Source organism: Antedon bifida, chromosome 10 (genome assembly GCF_963402885.1).
Source record: "Antedon bifida chromosome 10, ecAntBifi1.1, whole genome shotgun sequence".
Taxonomy (NCBI): Eukaryota; Metazoa; Echinodermata; class Crinoidea; order Comatulida; family Antedonidae; genus Antedon; species Antedon bifida.
The window spans coordinates 17,610,308-17,638,113 of NC_136235.1; the positions used below are offsets into that span (position 1 = coordinate 17,610,308).

Below are 27,806 nucleotides of genomic sequence, written 5' to 3' on the forward strand. Positions count from 1 at the left end.
AGTATTCTTCTATCTACAGATTTTAATTAATTATTTAACTCTAAGGTTGAAAGGTCATAAGTATGTGGTAGCCAGCTAGTCCGAAACCATGCTAGGCCTACACTTTTACATTAACAAAGAGATCAGATTGTATTTTTTTACATTTTATTAAATTAACAAATAATACATTTACAATGTACAGTACTGGCAGGTATTGGTTTTACTTGGTAAAAATATTTAATATAATAATAATTGCTAAAGTATAAAATTGCACAGACATACCCTGTTAAAATAATGAAAACAATCTGCATTTATACATAAAAATACACCATGTATTGTACATGATATTATTGACAAAAATATATACAGCAAATGTTAATAAATTCTAAAAATGAACTCAAGTTTAACAGGAATTTGTTTACATTAGAATAATACACAACTTAAATAGCAATTAGCTGATTTACTCATAATAGTGCACTAATAAATAGTATATGAAACCAGCACTAATTCTAAAGATAATTGAAAGTGCATTGCATATTTATTTCTGAGTTTAATAAAACTCTACATTAACACCATCACCATTACATCATCAATATTATAAACATAAATAAGTTTCAATCATAATTTATAAACAATACATAAATGGGGATTTAACTAAATATAGTCTAATGTCAAATGACTTGATAAATATTCCATTTGTAAAAACTTCCCTAACACAAATTATGTTTATTCCACGAGAACTGTATGACTTGGATTATGATGATCCGGATGGGAAACATCTAATAGTTTAGACTTTTTTTTTTACAAAAGGGAACTTAGATAACAATTTCACTACTGTATTAGGAAATTTCCACACACAAGAGAGTCTACATCAATAAAATTAAACATGTGGGCTGCAAAACAAATATGCACAGAAAAGGGGAAAATGACATTAAATGAATTTTCCAGAGCCGACTTCCACATTTTATGATATCAATAAATCTGTATTTGTTTTATTATTACATAACAGTGGGCATTGACCTGTTAAAATTGACTTGATGACGGGGTAATAATTTGTATGTTTAAATAATAAGCTCTCTGTTCTATTTATTTAAGATAACTTCATAATATAATTTTGTTTATTGTTTCAAGTAGATTTGCTTATTCTAAAGCTCTGTCTACACTATCAAAGTTTATGTGACAAATATGTGATGTGCCCATATATGGACATGATGATGTCATATCTACCATATTTTGGCATATCACAACCATATTTGGGCACATCACACTTTTTTTGTCAAACTAGTCAGACAGAGCTTAATATATTATTCATAAAAGGTTAATACCATGAAAGTGAAAAGTATTTTAAGCTCTAAAAAAAGTACTAAGTGTCTTTTGGCCTTTAATTTGTGGTATCGTTTTCTTATTATTTTTCTTCTTTGGTTTCTCACTTTTTGGTTTCTCACTCTTTGCTTTCTTCATTACATTCTGTTCATTTATTTCTCTAAAAGGTTGCCTTTTCGACTTTCCCCTCCCCTTCGGTGTTTCGCCAACTGTGACGCCATTGGACGAATCGTTACATGATTGAGTACCAATAACCGTATCGTTTTGATTTTTATCATTGCATAGTAATATTTCTTTAATTCTATCCTGTCCATTATTTTTTGGAGTATTATCGTCAGATGCCCATATCGTGTTCTTCCAGCTCTTTCTTGGAGTGGCTTGCGTACATTCATTGTTAATAGCTCGCAAGTATTCTTCATTCACGCACTGGTCTTTTTGAAGATCTTTAGGATCGGCCCACATCATACAAGAACGATAACCCATTCTATTCAAGTGCACCTACAAAAAGTAAACAAAACATTTATGTATAGTCATATTAAACAACTAGATTGTCAATTCCAACACAATCGCAGCTCTAAGAGAGAGCCAAAGTGCAGAGGGGTCATCGAGTAATGCTGCATCAATTGTCCTGAAGGAAAGAGTGTTGAATATATACAGTAACTCCTTTTACATGCCAGTGATAAAAACCTGTGGCCGTATTCACCAATCACACTTAAGTGAGATATTTCCCTTAAATATTAAGTATTTCACTTAACTTAATAAATATTTAAGTATTTCCCTTAAATTGTATTCACTTAGATAGGAGATTTTTCTTAATTGTAAGTGTCTCTTTTAGCCTTTTAAGTGTGATTGGTGAATACGGCCACTGGAACATGTCAGTATAAACTACCTTTTGTTCATCTTCTTTCTGAAGTAGTCTTTCTACTAGGGATTGGTTTTCGGGTGAATCTGGACTTGCAATGGCTGGTGATCTATAAAGTAATTAAACATAAGAAAAATGTTAGTTATCTACCTATATAAAAAAATTATAAAAATGAGTAGAGCTGTAGTTTGGTGCATGCATGTAAAGTATATCGAATTTGGCCTAATTCATACAATTTTGTTGCCATTATATAGTGTACACAAAATGAAATTAGGTTTAGGAAAGGATAGGAAAACTGGTGTGTGGGGGAAGGGGGAGACACCCCTAAAATACAAACTTAATGCATATGGTGGTCCACCTACCTGAACATTGAGAGAAGGGAGGGCAATCTGACTGGTGTTCCCTGACTTGCCATTCCATCGCACAATACATCGACACAACTTGCAACTTTGCTAGCCTCCTGATCCAGCAGTCTATTCAACAGTTTGATAGTCTTTGCTCCAGCCATACTACCACCATTTCCAACACTCTGGAATAAAATAATTTAAACATAAGATTGGGGGAAACGGTAAATGGGATTTTGGTCTGCAGTGGACCGGAAGAAGGGCTAATAGACCATATATTGTACACTTGGCCAGATTGATTTTTGGCCGATATTTAGTGAGCTAACATAAATCTTAACTTGTTTGTGAAGGATCCTAACCAAATATTTTATTGAATTGACTTGCAACATGACATATTATTGGTTGAGTAGAAAATATTCCAGATATGTTCATGGCAACCAGAAGGGAAAAGATCGAGAGGCAGACCTAAAGTTTGGTTCCCACTAGGACGGAACGCCAGGACGTAAGCGCAACGCAAGCGAGTTGACCAATGTTCGGGTTAAGCCATCAATTGTGATTGGTCAAATTACTTACGGGAGAGATGGATGGAGAGAATATGTTATGCCACTAGGATACAATAGGCGAGGTAATACAATCAAATGCAGTTAAATATTATTTTGTAAAGACCTGCTTAAAAACATTTATAGCACAAACCTTTTGAGGAGTTGCCAAGCTATCTCCGCTACTTAGCTTCCCTACGGATAACTTCAAATAGCGTACAACTCGTTCAATAATCTCCTTGTTAAAACCAACTTGTTTCGCCTTCAGGAAAGTTGTTTTAATTTGATTGATCAAACGCAACAATGCTGAACTATTTTTAGAAAAAAAAAAACAGTTTCATAAATTAAACAAAATGAGATAATAAAGTACTAATTAATTTTAATATTTAATAATTTTATATTGTTTTGATGGAAATAAAGATTGATAAAGCTCTATCTACACTATCAAACTAGTTTGACAACAAAAATGTGATGTGGCTAAATATGGTAGTGATATGCTCAAACATGGTAGTGATATGACATCATCATGTCCATATTTGGGCACATCATATTTTGTTGTCACATAAAGTTTGATAGTGTAGACAGAGCTTTAGAATTTACCTCGGATTCAACTCTTCTTCTATGATGACTTGCAGTTTTTGGATAAGGCTGACAAATTCACTTAAGCCTTTTACGTATTGCGCAATCTGGCATGATTGGTCTGCGGAGTAGCTCTTGCTTCCTATTCGTATCTTCATTACAAATGAGGTTGCTGTCTGCAATTGAATATTTAAGAAAATAATTGTCATATCAGGAAAATTCACAATTTATTTCATTAAAATGAGTTCATTTTAATTTAAAACATTTGTCAAAAGGAAATAAAAGTGTTATTATACAGTATGTACTGTAAATATTGAATATTACTATTATTTTTTACCTGACACATAGGCATATTCTTTTGACGAGCTTCTCGTTTGAGGGCGGTAAAAGCCGCATGATCTAAATCTCGTTCGGGTACGTTGAAACATCTGGCTAAAGCAAGTTCATCACGTGTATTAACGACCAATGTCAGATAAGACAGAAAAACGCGTTTGAAATAAATCTGAAAAGGTTAAGAAAATATTTAAATAAACTAAAAAAATGTTTACTTTGCATATTAAATAGGTCATGTAATTGTATACATTTTGTTTTCTTCTAATATTCTATAATCGTTTTTCAAATATGAATCAAATATATTTCCTAATTTCTCTAATGAATATTGTATTCTTGACCGATACTTAATATCATGATTTTTTAGATTTTTCTATCTATTAAAAGGTACTGCATTCTATAAATTTACAATATTTTGTGCTTATGATATGACTCTCCCCCCATGACTGAACTACTTTTCATTGTATTTATAAACAAATTTGTTTAACATTATGTCATTGTGTACAGTATATCATGTATGTTATAATTTTGTGGAAATAAATTGAACTTGAAATATCAGGTCTGACTTGTATCTTGGAAAAATTTACAATACAGTATATGGGTGGATTTACTGTATATTATGTAGGGTGGGCTTATCCATAACCCATACATTATTATTATACAAATTTATTTAAACTCACTTCTGTTGTAGATAAACGGCGACCACTAGATGTCGATTTATAAATGTTTGGTGTTGCGCAACATTTTGATACGGACTTGGTGAGCAATTCCTCACAAGAGGGCAGTATCGTTTCTTCAGTACTGATCTCGATGTTTTCCGTCACCAATGACGATGTGCTGATGGGGGTTTCAACTGTTAATTGTGAATAATGTCCAGATGTATTATTACACAACAGGGATAAAAATGATGCCTGAAAATAAGAAAAAAACACACAAACGAATGAAACAGATGTCTATTAATACTTATAGTGTATATAATTATACACTGTTTTTTATTTAGGAACTATTCAAACCTTTTTGGATATCCCTTTTTTTTCTTATTGTACATTGTTTATACTATTTAAGTTGTTTTTTGTTGTGTGTTGTTAATCAATCATAGTGCATTGCAAATAGTATTATATCCATTCCTATCTACAGTGTAACTAAACAGCAAAAACAATAAAGCTCTGTCTGTGTCTACACTCTAAAACTATCACATCACATAAAGTTTGAGAGTGAAGACAGAGCTTTACACAGTAAGTCCTAGAATGAAAAAATAGAACATGATGTTTAACAAAATTATTATGATTTAAATTTTTATAATTGCACTCAATGTATGTGGTGTAATAATGATAAAAAAAACTAAAAACTATACACCTAAGCCCTGAAAACGATATTACTTGGCTCATTATTTCTTATTATATTTTGTTTACTGCAGGCATTTTGTCTTTATCTTTAAAATAATAATCTATTGTTAGTTAAGATATATAATTTTAGTAATCAGATTATTTCTGCCCACCATTTACTGGCTTTATGCATCGTGGTATGATCATCACATGCACAAACCATGTGTACCATTCCTAACAAACAAAATTAAATACTAACAACCGGAAAATTAAGTGTGTCCCATTTGATTTATGAGTAAGAGGATACCCACTGTATTGTGTTATTTTAAATAAATTTATCATATTTTTATGTTGCTGTTTGATAGTGTAGTGTAGTAAGCATGGGTACTAATCACCTGTTGTAGTTCCTGGTTCTAAAATCAATCAAAATATTTGAGGAGAATGCATTCATTGGTTATTTATAAACCGACAGTCTGCAGTTATTTTAAGTTAAATTTATTATTATTAACTGTACATCATTGATAAGATTAGTGACTACATACCGAAGTGATTACCGTATATATTGAATATATTTGTTTATTGTGGGGTGTTTATTCGAGGGGAAGGGGGTGTTTATTCGAGGGGGAGGGGGTGTTTATTCGAGGGGGAGTATGGGTGTAATATGGTAACAAGTATAATCAAATAAATACCCCCTAGATATGAAAAAATACAACACAATTAATATTGATAAAAAGTACAGTAAAATTGGTAAATTGTTGTAGATCATGTCGATCAATCAATGAATTCTACTACAGATAGAAATGTGACTGTATTGTACATATAATCAAATATACACCCTAGATATGAACAACAACACTATTAATATCGAGAAGTGATAAAGTACAGTAAAAATTGTATCAAAACACTTGGTAAATTGTTGATCATGTCGATCAATGAATGAATTCTATTACATAGAAATGTGTTGTAAATGTAATGTGGAGGGGCGTTTATTCGAGAAAATAATTAAAGGCGCCGGGGCGTTTATTCGAGTGGGAGCTTATTCAAAATGATGTTCTATGGGGAGGGAGAGCATTTATTCAAAGCCGTTTTTTTTTTTTTAATAAATACCGTAATTAAATTAATTGGGTTTTTCTTCTCATTAAATTGTTCAATCAATAAATGTTTTTTTACTATCATAATTCAATTGAAGATGATATCTTAAAACAGGCAGAATGATAATCAGACCTAGTTGTTGTTTGGTCATAGTTGCTTGGTCCTATTAATTACACTTTCAATTTGGTTTTTAACAGGAACTGATGATAGTGACAACATACATACTTATAACATCGGATCAACATTAACAATAGACCTAAATAATTAAACATCAAAATCATCTTCCTGTCAATGTGAATGCGATACTACTGCCGTGTCCTGATAACTTTAAGGCATTATTATTATCCAAAACAAAAGCATCCTAAATTCTAAAAAAATGTAATGAAATTGAAAAGTATCTTAAATTTGAAAACCATGTGATGTGCACTTAAATATCATGCACATAAAAAAATAATATTAATAATCCAGAAATAAAAAGAAAATTAGAAAAAGTAAAAATATTTAAATTTGGATCTTTGACAAGATTGAGAACTTTAAACATGTGATGGGCATTCAAATACCATGCACATAAAAAAAACACAATTAATTTTTTTTTTTAAATGAATTATTAGGTCAATTTTTAAATAAATTATATATAGAAACTGATTAACCTTGAAATTGTGTCAACATTGATAATCTTGAAATCCGTGATCATTTATATATCATGCACATAAAAAACTATTAATACTTGATTAAAAAATAAAACATTTAAAATACATTCATTATTGAAAAAAATTGTCAACATTGAGAAATTTGAAACATGTGATGAACATTTAAATACCATAAATAAAAAAAAAGCAATTGACTACGAAAAAATAACAAAACTTGGTTCGTTAAACATTTTCAAAACTGTAATTCTCAATGTTTTGTTTTAGTAAGAATTCAAAACTGTATTTTTCATTAAAAAAATACAGAAACTAAGGTTTTATATCATGCTGTTCTATAATTTATAGTTAGATACCATGGATCTTGGTTTCTTTTCTTACTGTACAAAATAGTACATAATAAGTAGAAACTGTGTGTAAAAAGGCAATGTTTATACAAAAGAATGATTGTGTTTATTTATAATTACAAATTGCCTGAATTGTATCTGTACAAAATTAAAAAATTCGAATTACTGTACTTTATTCTTTATTTCAAGCCAACAGTGTAAAACACCAATAACAGGTTAAAAATAAAATAACTATAAAATATAAGCCAATATAAATATATACAAAAATGTAAAGATTATTTAAATAATTTCATTAATAATACAATTAAGAGAAATTACAGTTAAAGATATCTAAAGAATTATTTTTTAAAAGACATGAATTGTACAATGACGAGAGTCTACAGAAAATACCATTTTTACAAACATTGACACGAGAATATTGAATACTGTACAATGGGTTAAAGTTAAAAGAAGTTGAAAATTAGAAATCAAATTTAACAACCAATTATTGAACTATCTTTAATAAACTCACCTCTATAATATTCCTGGGACGCTGAAGAATTAAATATTTCGATTTACTCCAGAATTTTGCAGTTTCTTCTGATTTAGTATTTAAAAACTCACACTTGACTCTGCAGAATGCTGCTGCAAGATCAACACTGTTACAACTGTTCAGAAATTCACGATAGAATCTTGAGATTTCATTATACTCATTTGTGGACGTTTTTGAATCAGATACGGAATCAGAGGTTGTCGCTATCCCTTCTATTGCATCTTGGTTTAAATGGTCTGCTGTTCCGAGAACTTCGCTAGTGGCTACATCATACAACTCATACTTCTGTATATAAAAGATGCACAATAAGTAATTTCTTTGTATTATTTTGAGTTAAGTTAAGTTTCAATGTATGTTACTGTAGTGCTCAGGTCTTTACTCACAATGTATTGAAAAACAACGCTTTATTTAAATGTGTATTTTGTGTGAATAAAGAAAGATCTATTAGTTTTAGTAACTAATTTCCAATAAAATATTTACATTTTTAGTTGGAATGGTACCGTAATGGTAATAATTTTGTTCATACTATACTGTATTACAAAGATTTTTTCTGGGAGTCAAAGGTCAAACATAAACAACATAGCATTAGACTGCTGTGTGCACACACTAGTATAACAACTGTTTTGGACACTATATCTTGATGAGAACAATGTTTTTCCATCTACTGTGTTACTTTTTGACTTCCCATACCCCCATACATGATTTGAAATCAGTCTTTCAAGGGTTTGATAGTGTAGACAGAGCTTAATTGTTGTTTGTTTAAAATCTACCTCTCTGTTATAATCGGCCATACAAAGCTGAGTGGCTAATAACTGGTCTTCCTCACTGTAGATTGTCTGCCGTTCATTCTTATGAAGCCGCAGCAGTCTGTAAATATGGATCAAATAATGCGACAAACTCTCAAACGTCTCCGCCGCAATCATGTTTTCGGTCTTCTCAAATTCTCCTATCACTATTAACCCTGGAGAGAGAAACATTATATTTAAAAAGATATTCTATAGAATTTGAGTCAGAAAAAGCTCAAAGCAAAAAACATGTGGTTATGATTTTAAATTACTGTATACAAAAGTAGACCCAAATATTTGGAAGACAGCATATACTGTGAGAGTATTACTATTAAATGATTGGAACGCACTTCCAAATGAAATTGTAAATGCCAAGTCAGTCATCAATATCTTTATTTCAGTCTGAGCTGAATAGAATAAACTGGTACAGCCCGTATGTATCATCGATGCCAAGATGATAAATGATTAAAGAGGGACAAACGAACATAGACCTCTCTAATCTCGAAAATCACGAGGCCAAGCTAAATTTTTTTTTTTCATTTTGTAGTTGTATTTATATTCTTGAAAGGAAAATACCTTTGTCGATCTTGTTCAAAATTGCTTGAACAATGAAACAAGGCGTTGTTGATTCATCATTCTTTAGGATATAGACAGATTGTTCCATAATAAAATGGATATGTAATAATATAGATAGGCCTATGGATTGATTATTAATCTCAGCCTCAACTCAGTCAGGACAGGAAAGCTTAAAATTCCTGAAAAATAAAAGTGAAGGAAAGATCATAGATGCAATGCAATACATATACGGCATAAATAGTAATAAATAAGCAAAGCATGGGTGTTAAAATAAGAGACTGAATATGCCTAAATAACCTACAATAGTAGCTAATACGAATTATTTTTTTTTTTTTGGGCCCAAACGACCCGAGTACAAACAAAACCTTCTCCAATCAGGCCAGGCACTAGCCTAACGAAGCGCCGTGAAACTTAGGCCTAACTAGGTTAAGCCTAAGCCTAAAAAAACAGAATGTGCCACTGTCTTAGAAGTATAATATAGTTTGTATCAAACAAAGTATTATAACTCATATTGGCTAACTTTCTACAAAACTACAACTTCAAATTTACGTGAAAAATACAGTTTTTAACAGCAGTGTGTTTGACGACAATAATCATCGACAGACTTTTTCAAAAGTTTGAATTTTAAATTCAAAATGAATAATGTTGCCAGAGTGTGATTGGTATTTGTTCCAATTTCTATTGTCTGTTTTAATTTTCCTCTTGAGGATATAAAGGGCTTTTATAGCAAATGAAATGTAACGCTGAAGAACTAAAGATTAATTAATTATTTGTGTATTATGTGTTAATTAAATGCTATTTAAAACCATGTGGAATAAGTAGTGAAACAATCGGGGTGTGAAAAACAAGCGGAACTCAAACAATTAACTTGTGACTAGATCTAGGCCTATGCCCGCCTATATGAAGAGAAACACAAGACAATGGCTTTGTTACATTCAATTCAATTCAACTTTATTTAACCACAGAGGCCTACAAAAAATACAAATATACAATTTCAACAATATTTTTATAATATTGTACAGTATATAAATATGTATTTCAAAGTTTTAATAACGTTTATGTTCAAATGATTTTAGGGTCGTAGACGAGTCGGAATGTTAACACCAATGTTCTTATATCTCAAAATAAATAAATACAAATTAAAATGCAACTATTGGCCACATAAATGAATAGTTACAGTAAGTTTAAATGAAATACTTTAGGCAAGGCAAGAATACGGTATCATATCTTGGTCCATGCTATGTGTGTATTATAGCCTTTCAAATTCACTTAGACCTATACAACTATCCCAAACCCTATGATCTCTCTATGCTACCAGCCAGTTGCTACGATTGTCCCCCTTGAATTGTAGGCCTATGTATGTAAACTGCAAATATTTCTGGTTCTGAGTCTTTAACAGTTTATCTCTAATATTATCATATAGGCCTACTTTCTGTAGTTCCATTGATATTTCTACAACTTAATCACGTTATTAAACGCACGAGGCTTTAATCAACGTTTTACTTTTACCAATTCGGCCGGTTCCGGGACTTCAACACATGAGAGCCCTAAAAAAACATTTGAGTAACATCATTGTGTTTCATCCCTGCGTTAAGTATTTATTGCATAACTATAGTTTTATTATTTCTTATCGTATGGGCATTCTTAAGTTTATTAAAATAGTCATAGTCCTTTTGTAAATAACTGTTTATGTGTAATTTGTAACATTGCGAACGTAATACCTTTATTCAACGCTAATTTTGAAATAAATTTAACTTTATAATTCAACGTTAAGCGTGGTTCCCACCTAGCGACGCAACGTAACGCAACACTACGACGTATTGACGCAAAGTGCTGTATTGCGTAATCACAAGTGGAACCGACGACGCAACAGTACTGCAAACATCGCAGGTTTGATTTTACCCAGGTGGGGGAAAACACAGTTATTGGAAGGGCATTACGTTAAGTATGTTGCGTTACGTTGCGTCGCTAGTGGGAACCAAGCTTAAAAGAAACGTTGCTAACTATTGGGTATGTAACATCTTTGCATCCAAACCCCAGCTTACGTTGAATAGAGTTGAAAAGTGTCACTCTCACAAACTCATCATAGTACTCTAGTACACTGGACCCTCTGTCTTTGACTGAGGGGGCTATGGCTATCTAGGCATGGCCCGATTATATTCATTGATATAGGCCTACCAACGAAGGGAAACTAAAGACAATTTGGCTATGTTTAATTTAATTCAATTCAACTGTATTTAACCACGGAGGCCCAGAAAACACATGGTTTTTCTTCCCTGGGTACAAACGAAAAATACAAATACAATTTCAACAATGTTTTTAAAAGTTTTAATAAAGTTTAGTATTTAGAGGAGGCTACAGTATAAAGAATTAATAATAATAGTTGTTATTATTCCTAATATGGCCAATTGTGCACCAACGAGGCGTATTCGATTTAATCAACGGTTAATTAACATTCGGGGATCCAGGACACAAAACCACATGATGGTCAATGCATGACCATGTCCTGTCCTTTTTCTCCAATAAAACCAATTGATTTTTTTATGAATATCATTTGTAGTGTTACATCATGGGTCGACGTATTCCAGCTGCCTAAAAATGTGTGGCCTATATATTATAGTTTGTTTGACATATCGTGTTTTGGACACTCTTACAGCTCTATCTATACTACCAAACTGTATGTGACAAAACAATGTGATGTGCCCATATATGCACACGACGCACGTATCACTACCATTTATTATTTTGGTATATCGCTATCATATTTGGGAACATCACACTGTTTTGTCACATACAATTTGATAGTGTAGACAGAGCTTAAGTTTAAACTTAGAATTATTATACTTAACTGTTTCTGTGTAATTGTAACAGGTCTAGATTTATTGTTATTTTGGTTGATTGATTGATTGATTGATTCAGCTTTAATTCGAAGTTTTAAAGAACATTGATAAACGAACGTATAGGGCTAACAATACGTTAAACGTTTATTTCACCATAGAGGAATTTCGCTGATTCAACCAAGGAATTGTAAACACCTCCAAGAACCGTTCGTTCATTTTGTAAAAAATGTGAACTGGAATTTTGGAACAGCCGTAATATTTAAAGCTATCAAATTAATTGAATTAATTGATAACTACTTTTTAATTTTCATAGAACGAAGCGTCAACCTAGATGGAATTACTTTTAAAGCTATCTGCAGCCATATCTTTGGAGGATCGAAATAAACCTAATAGACGTACCAAACTCTTCAAAACAGTGCTTCAGATGGCATGACGTTTAGATATTGACGTTTAGATATCGACGTTTAGATATCAACGTTTGGATATCGACGTCCAAACAGAACTCAACTTCCATCACTAAACATCATTACAATTACTGTGTATGACATTGATTTTGAACTTGTGTACGGTAACACAATATAAGGTAAAAATGCTGGAATTTTATCTAACCCCAATCCGAAATAAATTATTATAATAATAAAAACATAATGAAGAAATAATGACAACGGTGTAGTAAAGATGTAAAAATAGTTTATATTTAAATAATCAATTGTGACCATATTATGTAATTCATCATAATTTGTATACTGTTTTTTTTAATTAATTAACTGGGTAAAACTATAGAAACAATCCATCAACCGTTTAACCAGGTTTTGATAGGAAATAAATAAACAAAACTCAACACGTGACTCGAGGGAATATTATGATAATCACAATAAAAACATGTAATTTAGTATAAATAATTGCCTTATCTGATTATTAGGGAAAGGTAGGTTATAACTGGATTTTGACCATTTCTCGGTGACGTATTTATAAATTCCAACACTTCCCTCATACTTTTCTTTGCTGTTAATTTATTAATTAATGGGTGCATTATAATTGTTATTGTTATTAAGGGGCTATCCATACATCCCACTCAGGATATGTTTAGCATTTTAATGCAATCACGGATAGAACTGAGAATACTATTGGATATTTAGAAGTTGGTCTATAATTAGATATTAGGAAATTTATTTTCGATCAAGTGCTTTATAAGACCCATGGTAAATTAGCATCCATCATAATTCAGTTTGAGAACTTTGTAAGTTGTCGATAAAACTCAAGAAAAATTGTAAGATATTTTTACTAACACAGACTTAGACAATGGCGAATTACTTGGTATGTTTTATTATTGTTATTATTTATAAAAAGTGAAGAAAATAATACTAAGTGTTGACATTTTCATAACCGTCAAAAGAGTATCTAACTAAAATGTATATATTTTAGTAAATTTGAAAAAACAAATAATTTTTAATAATGTAGTATGAATTTTATACTCTCCTTGGTTATGTATTTCGTTTCAGAACAAGCCTACCTGTTTTTGTTTGGGTTTTTTTACGTGTTTGTTTTATGTTTTATCCAGTTTTGTCTTGTATATGTGGTGAATTAAAAAAGTGGGTGAACAAAAAAAGAAAACTAACATAGGCCTAACAATATTTTTATTCCGTTTTTCTGGTTTTTTCACCATTGAACCCGAACTCACTGCTATTGTTTTTGTGAAGACAATACGGAGGATTGGGGTGGATTAGGTCCGAGGGCCTCACAAGTTACAATAACTGCTACCTTTTGAAATTATGCTGGATTTGGTTTTGTGAATGCGTTAACCTTCCACTTTGTTTAATGTTTCCCGTTGTATGTTTACTTTTCAGATGTACTTAATTGGATGTTGCTGTTTATTAATGAATGCTGTATCGATACCAATAAACCAAAACAATAACAATATAGACGAACACAAACAGTTACGAAAGGATCGCAGTGCAAATGCTTTATTATTTGCCGCGAACAGGACATCTATTAACAATTTACCCTTATTTGCACCTGTAAGTGGGTCGTCACCCGCCCCCTCCTGCCCAAGATCTTCGACTCCTGATGTGGGTAGCAGTATTGACGATGCTGCTGTGTGTCCCTGGTACAGCGTATTAAACATCGATGACAACCGAATACCACGAGTTCTATCAGAGAAAAACAGTAGCTGCACAACTTGTATTGGTCAGGGGGGTACATGCGAAGCAATCAAGTATAACGTGCCTGTTTTTAAACGAGTAAACAGTATGGACACTCAGGATAAGTACTATTATCAACAGACCTTTGAGGAAATAGTTGTTGGGTTCGCCTGTGCAAGATCACGTAGTTAAGACGTTAGGCTGCCTGTATAAAGCTTGGTATCTATACTTCGCAAGTAGTTTGACCAATCACGTATGATCATCCGAACTGCCGCTTGTGATTGGTCAAATCACTTGAAACGTTGTACGCCTACACACGTTGCGTTGCGTCTAATAGGGGATTAAGCTTTACACACCTTTAGTATTTAATATTTATTTTAGTGCACAATTACAATAAATTGTTCATAGTTTTATATTATTTATTAGATAATTTATTCTTTTTACTGGGATAGCCTCAAAAGACTGTTCTTTCAGAGGGCCTAACACACCATTCTGGTGTCCCATTATGCCGTACATCGGCTTTACCTCCGATCTACGGATACAACCCATGCCTCTCACATGTTCCTTCACATCATGCCATACCGCTATCGTCATAATTTACAGTTAGGGAGTTTTGTTTAAATTTGTACTTAACATTAATGTTTTGTGTGTGAAAACAAAAATGAAGAAATTTACCGAGTGTGCTGTGTAAAATGTAGCCTAATTTAAGGCTTGTAAACCATGCATTTATTGTTAACAAAAGTATTTAAAGTTACACGTATAATCTGTGTTTTAATTGAATCTACTAGGACTATATAATATTGTTACTTCTTATAAGTTGAACGTGAAGTTTATTACAGTATAATATATCTATTGTGAATATAAAAATGTTAGTTTAAAGCACTCTGTAGAAAGTAGTATTATTTGCAATATGTGTTATTTATTATTTATTATGAGACATATATTTAATTATTTAAATAGGCTATTTTATTTATAATGGGGTCTTGGTGTATACATTATATAAAAAGATCTCAAATAAAAAAAAACACAAATTACGTCATTTGTATCAAATAACGTGATAATATCATGTAAGCATTTTTGTGCTGCTTTAATAATGTAGAATAGTATAATTAATGTGTAATTTAGTATTTATAATGCGAAATATGTAATTGTTACTTATAGGACATACTTTAAAAAGTCAATATTTATTGTGCATACAAAGTATGATAGATATTCATAATAAAAAGTTTTGTGACAAAATGTTATGTTCTGAGCTTCTTCATTCTAATACTTAATAATATATTGTCCCCCTGAAAAATAATTTTAAATATTCCATTTTAATGTAACATAATAGTTATCCACTTTGACCAAAAATTGGATCGAAAAAAAATGTATTTATCTGAAAAAATGTAATTTAAAGCAAAAAATGGTCAAATTGGCTGCCAGCCAATGGATTTTTGGTTGAATTTTACCATTTATTTTTTGTCAAGTGAAAACATGATTTTTTTCGGTTTTTTTTCTATTGAAGTGATTAACTTGATTAAAACTACAAAATAACATATTCAAAGTCTGATTTAACTAATCTTCATTTTTCATGTTTTTGGGGGACAATCTTTAGGCTTCGTTTTCACTTGGACTCAACTCAACGAAAAAGGTGCAACGCAAGTAATTGGCCAATTACGACGCGCGCGATGAGTCATCCGAACTGTCGCTTGTGATTAGTCGACTCACTTGCGTTGAGCTTACCTTGTTGCGTTGCGTCCAATCGGAACCAAGCTTTGTGTCGGTCACGTTATATACTTAAGGACGATGATACGCGCAAAGCAATATATGTCTATAACAAGAAACATATCATTTAAAGAGTGGAAATTTTGAGAATTCAATAAAAAGAAATACGGACATATATTAAGCAGTAGGTATTATTGGCATTGTTTACCCACATGACGAACTGTTAGTTCCGGACAGTTCCGGACCGTGTTTAGAAAGATTTTTCCGGAGGTACAACCCACTGTATTTACAAGTTGTGCTGCTTGGCATGTGACAGCGTATATCCTCTTATACGGATGTTTTGAAAGTACGGGCTGAACCCAATCACGTTGTGTGAATACCTTATTAAAACGTTTATAACTGATTACTCGATAAGGTTCTTTTTCAAACGAATGGAAATGAATAACACAGGGGAAAAGAATAGAGTTTATACACTGAGCCTTGTCATCATTCACGCTCAATCGTGTACCATCATAATTTTAGGATTTGCATAGGCCTTAAATGAGCAAAGGCATTGTAATGCCTGGTTCCCACTATAAAGCGTGGTTCCCATTAGAACGCAACGTATTGACGCAAAGTGTTGTATTGCGTAATCACAAGTGGGAACCGACGACGCAATAGTGCTGCAAACATCGCAGGTTTGATTTCACGCAGGAGGGGGCAAACACAATTATTAGAAGGGCATTTGCTTACGTTGCGTAGATTGCGTTACGTTGCGTCGCTAGTGGGAACCACGCTTTAGGACGTACGTAAGCGCACTGCCAATAATTTGAAAAATCACGACGTACACTTATCAAACTTTATGTGACAAAAAATGTGATGGACACGATGACGTCATATCACTACCAAATTTGGGCACATCACACTTTTTGTCAAACTAGTTTGATAGTGTAGACAGAGCTTTACAAAGACTAGCTTATTCCAGTTTATACTACCAAAGAAATTATATATTATTTGATACTACAAAAAAGGTTTATGCTAGAGCATTATTGTTTCCGATAAAGAATATTTCAAATTATCTAATGTCATGAAATCGTAAAGCTCTGTCTACACTATCAAACTAGTTTGACAAACAAAAAATATGATGTGCCCAAATATGGTACTGATATGACGTCATCGTGTCCATTACGGGAACATCACTTTTCACATAAAGTTTTGATAGTGTAGACAGACCTTTAGTCTCAAAACACATACAATTAGGATTTATTTCTTATCATGTGAAGAAGATTTGGAACAAGGAATAAGTGAACTTAAATCAATTGTTAGTTATTATTGTGGTTTCATAGAAATTATAAACAATATGAATTTTATAAAATAAATTGCACGAACTGATAATGGTTTTACTCGAGAGTGGAAAACTTTTAAGTCACCGCTAGAGGGCGAACTTGGATAAAACAGAGACATCAATATTCCAATTGCTATGTTCTTGTTAATTTTGTTTCATTCCAAACTTGAATTAATCTAGAAAATAATACTTGTTGTTGGTCAAATTTGGAATTGTGATGTAAAAATAATGATGTATTTACCAGAAGTCCACGTCAGTGCGCGTCTATGTGACGTCAAACGCGCGACAACAACCTACAGGATAAACCTGCTAATATTTAGTTTTATCTGTAGCGTTTAATTTTATTGTTTTAAGATAAGAAGCTACTTCCTCCATTTGAAGTAATTAATATTACTAATAAAACAAATATTTAGGTCTACCTCTAGAACATCATATTAACACACATGTGTATGATTGTATATTTTAAAAATAATATGACGACGTTCTATTTATGTACGTTTGTCAAAGCATTTAAAAGCAGAAAACCTCATAATTACGGTATATCAGTTAATTTACTAATTCTATCGACAAATAGCTTGGTTTATACGCTGCTACATACAGTAGATAGCTTTACATTTTCGTGGAGAAAGCAAAAATTCCTGCTATACACATCAGTTGGTTAATTTGTCGAAATAGCGCAATGGTAAATGTTATATTTGTTTCATATTCTTTTGTAGACTAGAATCACAAAGTTTTAATTCTGGCATAACTTTTATGTAGGCATACTGTGGCAGAATTCATCCATTGAATTCATTTTAGCGCCCATATTAAACCTATAGAAATCAGTTCGCACTCATTTTCATATCTTCCATGTACTTAGGTGATCCTTGCATCACATGTACACATCTCCCTCTTGAGCTATTTCTTGAAATACCGTAAATAAAGACACTAGTATACACGAATTATACTTGATATAAATATTTAAAAATATTTATTTTATTTGTTTGGTATTCAGAAATTTCAGACAATAATCTTCGTATTGGTGACATTGAAGAACATAATATCGCCATCTGTTGGCCACATTTCTGATCAGACGCCTGCGAATGGTCACCATGACGTAAACCATCACGATCCAAACCACACCCATCATAACCACCACCACCGGCACCATCGTCACCGGCACCAGAAACAACATTCAACAACCCGACAACCGCTGACTGATCAAATTGCAGTATCTGATGTTGTGCACGAGAATGTAACGGCAAACGAACATGAAATACAAAATAATACTGTTAAAACGGTTCACCAATACTTCTACCGTGAGAGGCAACCAGAGCAGGTTCCGAGAAAACCTCTGTTCACACCACCACTTCGACCTCCTATAGAAGAGATTGGAGCACCAGATGTTTACACTCCGCTTAACTTGGGTACGATGTGTCCACACGTACATGTGACGTACACTGATACGCGTTCAATTCCGACCTCATTCGAACAAGCCGAGCTTCTTCTTTCGCATAATAACTGTATACATCCACACACAAATAAACGGATTCCTGACCAGTTTTGCCTTCCAGTTAAATACAATGTACCTTACCTGTCAGACACAGGCAATGGTTCGCATGATATTGCTGAGTATGAACAGAAATATAGAATGATGATTACGTCATTTGTTTGTCGGCGTCCGTCGTGATCGTCGTGCAAACACGTTGTTTGTAGGGGACACCTTCGAGACTCAACTGAGTATCCACTTAAATGTCCCTGGAAGAGGAGTTAATTAGTAGGCCTACATGTTAAAACATATTTCCCTTCGTAGGCCTATAACTGTTATATTGTCTATGAGGGGTGTCTCTAACCGGGGATTAGCCGTGGTGATCTCGTTCGTTCGGTGTGTTCCCTTGAAAGGGGGTGTCCCGAAGAACATGCATTTGTATTGTTTGTTTATAATAATTATAATGTACAGTATAACGTTAATAGAGTGTGATAAGTATTAAAAAATGTATAAATAATAATACTAATTAAAATATAATAACTCTTTAATATTTAAATTCAAAACTTAATAAAGTGTGAGGAATAAGGTGTGAGGGGAGGAAGAGGAGGCGGAGTGGGTCTATTGTTAATCACTTTGTATAAATTTATAATTTGTTGATCTATACATGGCCTCCATGATCTATAAGAAAATAAATAAGTCTATATAAAATATTGGTGCGTTTCGCAAACTCTCTCTGTTATTTTTTTTTCAATGTAATCTTTACATTAGAAGATTGTTCAAATCATGTAAATAAAACATTTTCTTTTTGTGCTTACGCCACCTGTATTCGATTTCGTAAATTTTATGTTTGCCGCCCTCAATTTTAAAAGAAATTGAATTTATATTTTCATCGCAGGTGTACGAAACGGTTGTTGTTATGCAATGGTTGTGCAGGTGTAGTGGGAAAGATGGTATGTTTCGCGGTCAACACGCCACACTGTTAAATTTTGATTTTGTTAATCAATGTTGCTACATTGGTAGCGAAATGTCCGATTCATAAAGATATTGTATTGTAATATAAGTTATGAATAAACGTTTATGGTAGGTGGTGTGTATGGCCGCACCGTCCCAGAATAAACATCTTTTAAACAGATAGTTTGTCTCCGATGGTTTTTGTATGGGGTTAATGGAGAGTGAAATAAGATCAAATATAGAACACTTGCAAAGATGCCGATTTCTAGACCAATATCTCCACCGCCGGGCTAGGCCTTAGGCATATAAGAAGTCGAGTTTTTAAAGTAGAAAACCTCACCTAAAACTTTGAAGTCGCATCTGGATAGTTGAAATTTTAACATTATCATAATTATCATAGGTGACTATGTATAGTAATAAGTATAAGTATAAGTGCAATTCTGGGCTCTATTTTCATTATTAGCTCTGCCCCAACCATGGTGGGCTAGTACTGGAGACTTAATATTTGATTTCATATTTCAATGAATAGGTGCACTTTCCGGGGACAAGCTCTATTGTCCTGGTGAGTCGTATATAGTTTGTTTCATATAATTTCAAATCATGTAAAGTGCCATTTTTTTTCGAGCGCGAACCTATGCAGCTAGCTCTATTTTTCAAAATTGTCTTTGCTCAGCCCCAAGCATGGTGGGGTACTGAAGATTCGTATACATGTTGTTTGAAAAAATAATAGATGTCGTTTTCGGGGACCTTGCAGCTCTATTTTAAACATTTTGGTATGCCGTGGTTGTTATGCAAATGAGTTTGTGCAGGTGTATTATTGGGAAGATGGTATGTTAGTCATTCGCGGTCAACACGCCACACTGTTAAATTTTGATGTTCTTAATCTTTACATTAGAAGATTGTTCAAATCATGTAAATAAAACCTTTTCCGGGCGGGAACCTAGAAGCTCCCCTCTTTTAGTTTGCAAAAGTAATCTCGAAAAGAACTCCATGTGGAAAAGAAGCCCACCCAAGAGTACTAAAAATGAAGGAGCACATGGGCTTCTTTTCGAAGTTTTATGGCAGTCTATTTAATGAAAAATAATACAATGCAACTGTGTTTCTGATTTCAATAAAGTCCACTTATTTAGGCCTTACATTTACAACCCTCAAAATATCTCACTTTCGAAAGCAATATTTATTTTCAATTCCAAAAAAAAAAATAATAATATCCGTAGAGGTTCGAACCCAATGCTGAGAGCACTCAAACCTGAGCATTAACCGTTACGCCACAAAGTAGTACATGACTGAACAGCTGATAATAGTCTATTTATACGTGTATTACCTAATTCATCATTAGGTCATAGGCCTAAATATCATATTAACCTTGTTAAAACCAAAATAACCAGTTAGCTCAGGTGACTGAGCGTCGTGTTGACAACACGTACGTCGTGGGTTCGATTCCCACGCTTTTCGGTGGAATAGAGCTAAAGGTATGCGACAACTGTGTTTGGGGTTCACAGAATTATACGTCCACTTTCCACCACACATCGTAAGAAGGCACTAGCAATGCATCTGTTGATGATGTGGTGGGAACGACCCCAAGGCTGTGGCAGGGCATTAGTACTGAGGCAGGGAGAGCACATTTTTTTTGTGCTTACGCCACCTGTATTCGATCTCGTAAATTTTATGTTTGCCGCCCTCAATTTTTAAAAGAAATTGAATTTATATTTACATCGCAGGTGTACGAAACGGTTTGGTATGCCGTGCGTTGTTATGCAAATGAGTTTGTGCAGGTGTATTATTGGGAAGATGGTATGTCAGTCATTCGCGGTCAACATGCCACCCACTGTTAAATTTTGATGTTGTTAATCTTTATATTAGAAGATTGTTCAAATCATGTAAATAAAACATTTTCCGTCTCCCCTCTTTAATTTTGCAAAAGTAATCTCGAAAATAACTCCATGTGGAAAAGAAGCCCACCCAAGAATACTAAAAATGAAGGAGCACATGGGCTTCTTTTCGAGGTTTTATGGCAGTCTATTTAATGGAAAATAATGCCATGCAACTTTGTTTCTGATTTTTAAAAAGATCCACTTGTTTAGGCCTGACATTTACAACCCTCAAAATATCTCACTTTCGAAAACAATATTTATTTTCAATTCCAAAAAAAAAAAAATATTGTGTACGGAACTGTTTGGTATGCCGTGCGTTGTTATACAATGGTCACCGAAGAGAGTCGATTGAGGCAAAAACGAACCGATGGAGGAAACTATCCTACGGAAAAAAATCGCCGACGGGCTTGGCTTATGAAGTCCGTGTTTGTTTAGTTCCGCATTTACACTACACTCAGACAGCAACCGGCCTACGCCTCTGCAAACGAGTAAAAATAGAGTAAAACATACAATAAAAAGAAACACAAAAATTCGCCCTCTTATTATTTTAACAAATTATCATTGAAATAGAAATAATAATTGTATATACTTCCTATTTAGTTAGTATAAGCCATACCCGACTAGTTTAATATTTTGACATGGTGTATAAAAAATGAATTGCCCGGAGGCCTACTCCTTGCTAGAACGAATTAAAACATGGGCATAAAGATCAGATTTTCTCAGCAAACTCTCTTCTCTTCCTGTCATTTCACAATTAAGGCGTTGTCGGGTAAAATGTTGAAAATAGTATAGACCAATCAAAAAGACCGACGTGGAGGTTCCTCCATGGTACGACAAATCGCCGTCATTAAGTGACTACAAATTAAGTATGACAATTAGAAGGCCCATCAGTTACGCCATAATGCTTATTCGCATTAAAAAGAACCAAATAATTATATAGCAATACGACTTAAAATAAATAAACATCCCCTTAAAACGTTTCTTTTAATTACTTTGCGACCAGGATATTTCCTGCCAAATGAAATAACATCTGGTTGTAGGCCAACGGTAGTATTTATAATTATTATTTACTTCGAATTAAACCCCGACAAAAATAACCGCATCCTTAAGATTGTGGGTTGATGTGGATTATACATTGATGAAAGAATACTACAATAAGAGTAGCAATCCATGGGGAGGTAAAAATAAAAAACGTCTACTTAGGCCTATAACTCTTCTTATTTTTACCTCCATGGTAAAACCGAACAGCGATGATATAAGTTAAAACAAAGTTACTCAAACCACCGGGAGTCGAACCGGACTACTTTTGCCATGACATTGATCTAAAAAAAGTATTACACTTAAACTTTCTCTCCATAATTTCAAAAGATTGATTATCGTTCTGTTTTAGAAATTTAAAAAAATGTGAAATTCCATATTTTATATTATATTAGCTTATTATATTATGAATCCAAATGTCATTATGTTTAATTAATGTGGTATTTTAAATAATGTTGTATTGAGGAGAGGATCTTGTCGACCCGGTCCCCCTTTAAATTTTGGAAATTGTAAAATAGCATTGTTAAGTTCAGCACAACTTTTTACAAATTGTTTTGACCCTCGCACTCTTTGAGATAGTTTATTGAATCTGCAAGAATATATAAAGATATATATTTGATTATCCATGCACTGGTACAAAGTTTAAGTTTGAACAATAACACAAACTGTTTATTTACACACATTTCAAGCAACCCCTTTCATATAATGGTCGCGTCCAGAAGAGGATGTAATAACAATAGATTATTATTATTACGAGAAGAGAATTCCCCTTTCATTCCCCCGTTTAACTGATCTGCGTTACATGAACCATTCACTAACCAAATCAATTGCCTTGTTATGTGCAGTGTGCCCGGGTTAAGGTATGTATCTTTATCATTTTTACTATTTCGTTAGGCTAAACATTAAGGCCTTAGTGTTCAGTTTATTTGATTGAGTTTGAGACGAATACTTCAGTACTCAGTTGAGTTGTAGGCCTTTAATATGAAAATTGTTGTTCTCAATATTATGCTCGGCTTACGAATTTGTTCACAAGCTTTTCTCAAGTGCTGAATTTGAGCAAAACATTTAGATTCTGATTGTAACTGGATTTTGGTCAGGAAATGTACATGCCATTTCCCTGGTCAAAAACCGGTTACATCGCTGGTGAGATTGGACGCATATACAGTGATCTGGTCATCGCATGTATTTGTTGTATACAGTACTAGAGTGGTATTGTATGGAAAGAAACGGACCTGTGTTGGGGGGTAAGGGTTGGGAGTGCTCTCTGTTTATGGAGATGCCTAGACTTATAATACATCCCCAGCCACTATGGATTAAGGAAAGTAGTAATTGTGTCCGTTGTGTTTCTTATTTTCTGTTTAATCTATAGCTTTACATATGAATAGGTGGTGAGTGAGTATAGGTAATGTAGGCCTACTTGAACTTTTCTGGACCACGTTCACTTCTATTCAATGGGTCTGCTTATTCTTCACTAATTATTATTATTAATTTAATAATACATAAAGACCACTCAATAACAATGGTAATAAAAGTAATAGTTGTATGGTGATTATATTCGGTCGGATTAATTCCTTTAATATCGCTCTTAAGGTCTGTCTGCACTATCAAACTTTATGTGACAAAATAAATGTGATGTGCCCCTATATGGACATGATGATGTCATATCACTATCATATTTGGGCATATCACTACTATATTTGGGCACATCACACTTTTTTGATAGTGTAGACAGAGCTTTAAATGTGAATAGCAGGAATATTTAAACTGAGACACCCCACTTGTAACTCTGTTGATACATCAACATCTTTATCCAGTGTTGAACCTTCACCAAGAAACGTAATGGTACCCACATCAAGTAGTTTACTTGTGTTGAAATAATTGATTGAAATTTCTTCTTTTTTCTTTCTTTTTCTTTCTTTATTTGTTCCTTCACACTTTATTCAACATTTCAAAAAAGAAAATAAATATAAAGAACATAAGCAGAACAACTTGGTGGTTTTGGTTTCGTTTTGTGAATGTAATGAAAGAAAGATGTTTGTGGTGACTCAGAACAAGGAAGAAAATGTTTTAACGATCGAAACTGGAACAGGCTATTTAATATAAATACAGCAAATAATATTTATAGCTCTGTTTACACTCAAAATCGTTTGCCAAAAAAGTGTGATGTGCCCAAATATGGTAGTGATATGCCCAAATACTAATGACATCATCAAGTCCATATATGGGCACATCACATTTTGTTGTAACATAAAGTTTGATAGTGTAGACAAGGTTTTACGCGATAATCGGGATTAAGGAAAACATTTTTACGGGTTCTTTTTTTCTGACTTAGTTTCTTCCATAATAACAACACCTCCCTGTGCTCATGAATCGCAACACAAGAAAGTACCGGTAAATAAATAAAATAAAAATGGTTACATTTAAAAAGAAGCAATGACATGTTTCTTGATGATGATAATGATGATGATGATGATGGTGATGATGATGGTGATAATGATGATGACGCGGTTGATGAGGATGATAAGACAATACTCATGATGATGATGATGATATGGTACTGTTACGATGAATGATCAGACAATGATAATGATGATACTCTGTTATGAATGGTGAAGACGTTATTTATAATAATATAACAATAAAAATAATAACGAAAATGATAAGACAGTACACATTACGAAACAGACTGTTACCGTAGAAATGGTCAACTGTACTATATTTTATCAGCTGTTATTAGGCCTATATATCGTAATTTCTTAGTGACGTATCTTCCATGAAAATGACTTCATGGCAAAACTATTAAAATATATTATTAAAACTTTCCGTCGATACGATATATTGTCACCGTGACATTGTGATAATTTTAGTTGTAGCTATGTTTCTAAATGTTTCATCATTTCAAAAGAGATAAGTATAGCGTTGTGTAATACAGGCATCTGTACACACACAATAGATGATTCATTCTATATTATATAATCGATCATTCCTTAATATAGCCCTGTTCCGTATTGAACCCTATATAAGCTCATGCTAGGATCTTTATACCACTTTTGAATTAAGACTTGGTACAATATCAAACAGTGTCTGCTCTATTATTAATGTTTAGCAAATTAAGGTATTATTTTAATCTATATCTGACGAAAATAGAACCCGGAAGTAGTGTAGAATAAATATGTTGATATTATTTTAACCCCGTGTGTTGTGTTTAACATTACAACACGGTCTCCAATGATTGTATAAAAATAATAATGTATTTCCTTATTGTAAATCGCTCTCTCATTATGTGCATATAAGGAATTATTGCTCACGACTACTATATACTACAATTGTTAATATTTGTGATATTATTATTTGATGTCGATAACTATAATACCATTTTAGGTTAAATTTGTTAATCATAATATGTTTCGTTTTGTCTTTCAGATGAAGTTACTCTCCATATGTGTTGTTCTTGGCCTGGTTTGCAACGCAATTGCAGGACCGTATAGTTTTACCAATACTATACTGGAAACGAAATTCCGAGACCTCGAATGCAAAGAACCGTTGGAACAAACTCTTTATTCCCAGCTGGCTGAAGTGTTACGATTTGATCCAATCGACGACGGAATCAGCACGTATGCCTCCGATAAAGAAGAATGTCCAACAGATGCTACCACACTGTGCCCGTATCGTATGGAAAACATCGACGATCCGGATCGGATCCCATCAAGGGTGTCCGTAGCCAGGTGCATGTGTGACGAATGCCAGACTAAACGCGATTCCACTGCAGCTCTTTTGTCGTGTAAACCGATATTGCGTATCACTACCGTGCTACGAAAGACAGGCAAATGTGAATCCGGGTTCTACACATATAAACCCGTTGATGAAATTATACCTGTGGCTTGTACTTGTTCCAGGCCTTCGAACTGAACGTTTTTTATGTTTAGCAGACGATCCACTGACAATCAGAGGAGAAGAAAGAAACAATGTCTTCCACACCACCAGGGGTGTTTTTTTCTTTGATGCATTTTAAGAAAATACATTAACCTGAATCAGTACATCATACAGCAAAGTCAATTCAACCCAGCGTAGGGGTAACGACACACCTCTTGTTTTATAGGCTGATTTATAAACTTTAAAAGGACATATGCCTATCTGCTAACATTTTATGCCAGTTCTTCATAAACATTCCAATATTTAATTATGTTATTAAAATAAATTTATTATAAATATTGTTAAAGATGTATTAATCATCATCATGTGTAAAACATGGAGGTATACAAATTTGTGTAAAGGAAGAGCAACAAATGTTCAATTTCGTATAGTTTAAAATGTGGAATAATCTACCAAGATTCCCAGTTCTGTACTTCACAAACGTGAATTAATGTATTTAGGCCTATTTTGTCCTATTCAGTGTGGCGGTGTGCTTCATGATGAGATGGGTAAAAACCCTGAGCTCTCTCACCTGCTAAAATGCCCCCTGTCTTCAACCTGTTATGTATATCATTATAAAATATGAATGTTTCCATTTAATACCAACTCGTCTGGGGCGGAGGGAAATGGTGTGTGGGTGGATATTATGAGTTTTGATTAGCACAAACTTATCTAACAATTAGCTTTCTTAACAAACCTTGCGTACGTACGTAATAAATGTTATTATGATATTTTTCAGTTTGTATACATTTTCTTTATATTTTATATTTATGTATGAAATAAATGATTGATAACATGAGCTAATGTTTCTTAAAATACAGAAAATAAGTTTGGAATTTCGTTGAAAGATTATTTCTTGTGTGTTTGTATCGATAATAATAAGTTGTATCGAATCGAGTAGCCTATATGGTTGCTCTTTCACTTTTGTTAGTAGATGTAGCCAATAGTAAAACATACACTTGACGACCCCTTTACCAACCGATTCTCGGTACTGTAGGTCTATCTTCCGAAGCATCATAGGAATATTTGGTAAGACAACATCACATGTATATTCGTAACTAACCCTTAACCTTACATGATACAGGCACCACATGTGATATAAATGAGATGCTGCATTATCAATTATTCCTTATGCTTCGGAAATAGATGTGTGAGTGGAGGAAGCTTGCAATTTTTTTTTCTAGAGCCAGTGGGTGCAATTTTTACAATACTGAACGGCAGTAAATGTAATACTAATGATAGATGTAAGTCTAATACTAGGCCTACAAGTTGTTCTTGTCTGTATACCCCCTGG

At 33.2% G+C, this 27,806-nt stretch overlaps 2 protein-coding genes across 3 annotated transcripts; one reads left to right on the forward strand and one right to left on the reverse strand.

The window, feature by feature from the left end:
• Positions 1-141: 141 nt before the first annotated feature.
• LOC144853944 (PCNA-interacting partner-like) lies at positions 142-9,869 on the reverse strand. The gene is made up of 11 exons (XM_078711813.1): positions 9,807-9,869; positions 9,258-9,436; positions 8,667-8,857; positions 7,876-8,181; positions 4,637-4,867; positions 3,964-4,128; positions 3,648-3,802; positions 3,202-3,358; positions 2,527-2,693; positions 2,192-2,273; positions 142-1,800 (listed from the first exon to the last, which is right to left on the reverse strand). The coding sequence occupies exons 2-11, from the start codon at positions 9,343-9,345 to the stop codon at positions 1,324-1,326; spliced, it is 2,019 nt and encodes a 672-aa protein (XP_078567939.1). The 5' UTR covers positions 9,346-9,436; positions 9,807-9,869; the 3' UTR covers positions 142-1,323.
• A 13,436-nt stretch (positions 9,870-23,305) lies between these two features.
• On the forward strand, positions 23,306-27,348 carry LOC144853733 (uncharacterized). 2 transcript variants are annotated; one of them, XM_078711528.1, is made up of 2 exons: positions 23,306-23,460; positions 26,024-27,348. In XM_078711528.1, the coding sequence occupies exon 2, from the start codon at positions 26,024-26,026 to the stop codon at positions 26,507-26,509; it is 486 nt and encodes a 161-aa protein (XP_078567654.1). In that variant the 5' UTR covers positions 23,306-23,460; the 3' UTR covers positions 26,510-27,348. The 2 variants fall into 2 exon arrangements, with proteins under 2 accessions (XP_078567654.1, XP_078567655.1); XM_078711529.1 differs by lacking the exon at positions 23,306-23,460 and adding an exon at positions 25,657-25,715.
• Positions 27,349-27,806: the final 458 nt, after the last annotated feature.

What these genes read in the sequence shown, in the direction of transcription:
- LOC144853944 (XM_078711813.1), bottom strand. Translation starts at nt 9,345, where the DNA reads ATGGAACAATCTGTCTATATCCTAAAGAATGATGAATCAACAACGCCT. An exon ending in TTTGAACAAGATCGACAAAG is followed by an intron (nt 8,858 to 9,257) that starts GTATTTTCCTTT and finishes TTCTCTCTCCAG; the next exon opens with GGTTAATAGTGATAGGAGAA. An exon ending in GAAGAAGAGTTGAATCCGAG is followed by an intron (nt 3,359 to 3,647) that starts GTAAATTCTAAA and finishes TTCTAAAAATAG; the next exon opens with TTCAGCATTGTTGCGTTTGA.
- LOC144853733 (XM_078711528.1), top strand. Translation starts at nt 26,024, where the DNA reads ATGAAGTTACTCTCCATATGTGTTGTTCTTGGCCTGGTTTGCAACGCA.